The sequence below is a fragment of the Vollenhovia emeryi genome, unplaced genomic scaffold (assembly GCF_000949405.1).
Source record: "Vollenhovia emeryi isolate VEMERY1.0 unplaced genomic scaffold, V.emery_V1.0 DF939125.1, whole genome shotgun sequence".
Lineage (NCBI taxonomy): Eukaryota > Metazoa > Arthropoda > Insecta > Hymenoptera > Formicidae > Vollenhovia > Vollenhovia emeryi.
The window spans coordinates 1,424,128-1,425,414 of record NW_011967241.1 but is presented as its reverse complement, the minus strand read 5'-3'; the positions used below and the strand labels follow the sequence as shown (position 1 = coordinate 1,425,414).

At 39.3% G+C, this 1,287-nt stretch overlaps 1 protein-coding gene across 1 annotated transcript in view; it reads right to left on the bottom strand.

Annotated features, from left to right (window-relative positions):
• Positions 1–813, bottom strand: part of LOC105569304 (kelch-like protein diablo) — a 2,905-nt gene extending 2,092 nt beyond the window's left edge. Inside the window, exons 1-2 of the mRNA XM_012025659.1 lie at positions 767–813; positions 85–416 (exon numbers count right to left, since the gene is read on the bottom strand). Coding sequence (XP_011881049.1) covers positions 85–416; positions 767–813 — 379 coding nt within the window. The remainder of the gene's footprint in view (positions 1–84; positions 417–766) is intronic.
• Positions 814–1,287: the final 474 nt, after the last annotated feature.

Below are 1,287 nucleotides of genomic sequence, written 5' to 3'. Positions count from 1 at the left end.
AAAAATTCTTCGCTCTCCATCACCTACGAGGACCAAAGCGATAAATATCCCGAAAGTCGGGAGGTCAAGACCGACGTCTTATACCTCGGACGTGGCGTACCTCTTGGAAATTATGTCGAGTAAATTTATCGGCAATACGCAGAAGTTCGCGGCACGAGTGGGTATCCGCGAACGCCCGGATACCCAAGCAATTTGATGGATCTAATTGGTGTTCGAGAAATCCGCAACACATATCTTGAATTTCTGCTAATTGAAGAATGCACGCTGCTGGAAGGAGAGTTTGAACATTCGCTTCTTCGACGATAATGTGAGAAGTGTAACAGAAGTCTACGATTAACTCCGTGGCCATTTCGTCTATGTCGCGTATCGTTACTTCAGTCTGTCTAGATTCCGCCAGCTCCCCAGTAAACATTGCCCTGGAACAAACGAAGACGTAGAATTCGCGTCAAGATTACGCGCAACTTGTCGCGCGTGTTCCATTGGTTGTAGTAAAGAATCATCTTTGCTCTACTAACAAATCTACCGTGCTGTAACATCAAATTTTATTAGATATAATTACTAATCCTATGCAGCTTTGCGATTTGATTACTGCAATATAGCAAACTGGCTGTCCGTATATTACGGCGGTAAATTTGCTAGACTAGCAGGGTTTTTGGTTGTCATAGCAAATCTTTTTTTTCCGTGAATAAGCGATAAATAAGTCTAAAGTCACGTACAGGAGTTGTAAGAATGCGTGGAAGGGGAGACACTCTTGTAAGTTTGTTACCTGAAAAGGACCAGTATTACTGGCCGGAACGTTGCCAGTAAGGTCATTTCCATACTTGTTAAAATTCTTGATTTCTTGACTGGTGTCACTAAGCTGCTATTTAATTGTTAAATAAAAATGCTTATAGTCGACCAGACTGGCAAGATTGAATGGTTTACTTCATTTTACAACGTTTCGACCTAATTCTAGATCCTTATCAAGTAACAATAATTACCGTTTCTTAATTATTGTTACTTGATAAGGACCTGGAATTAGGTCGAAACGTGGTAAAATAAATTAAACCATTCAGCCTTGCCAGTCTGGTCGACTACAAGCTCTACATTTTTGTACAATGATAAAAGTCTGTATAAACATGTGTCCTATTCGATCTTATTTTTTAATTACAGTCATGTGTTCACCGCGCTGAAGTGGAGCTTACTTACTGCGGAACACTTTGTGTACATACACAAACATACATGTTATATTTACTACATGTTTTATTATTAATAATTATTTAAGTCTAGCGAAAATGCAATTGTTGA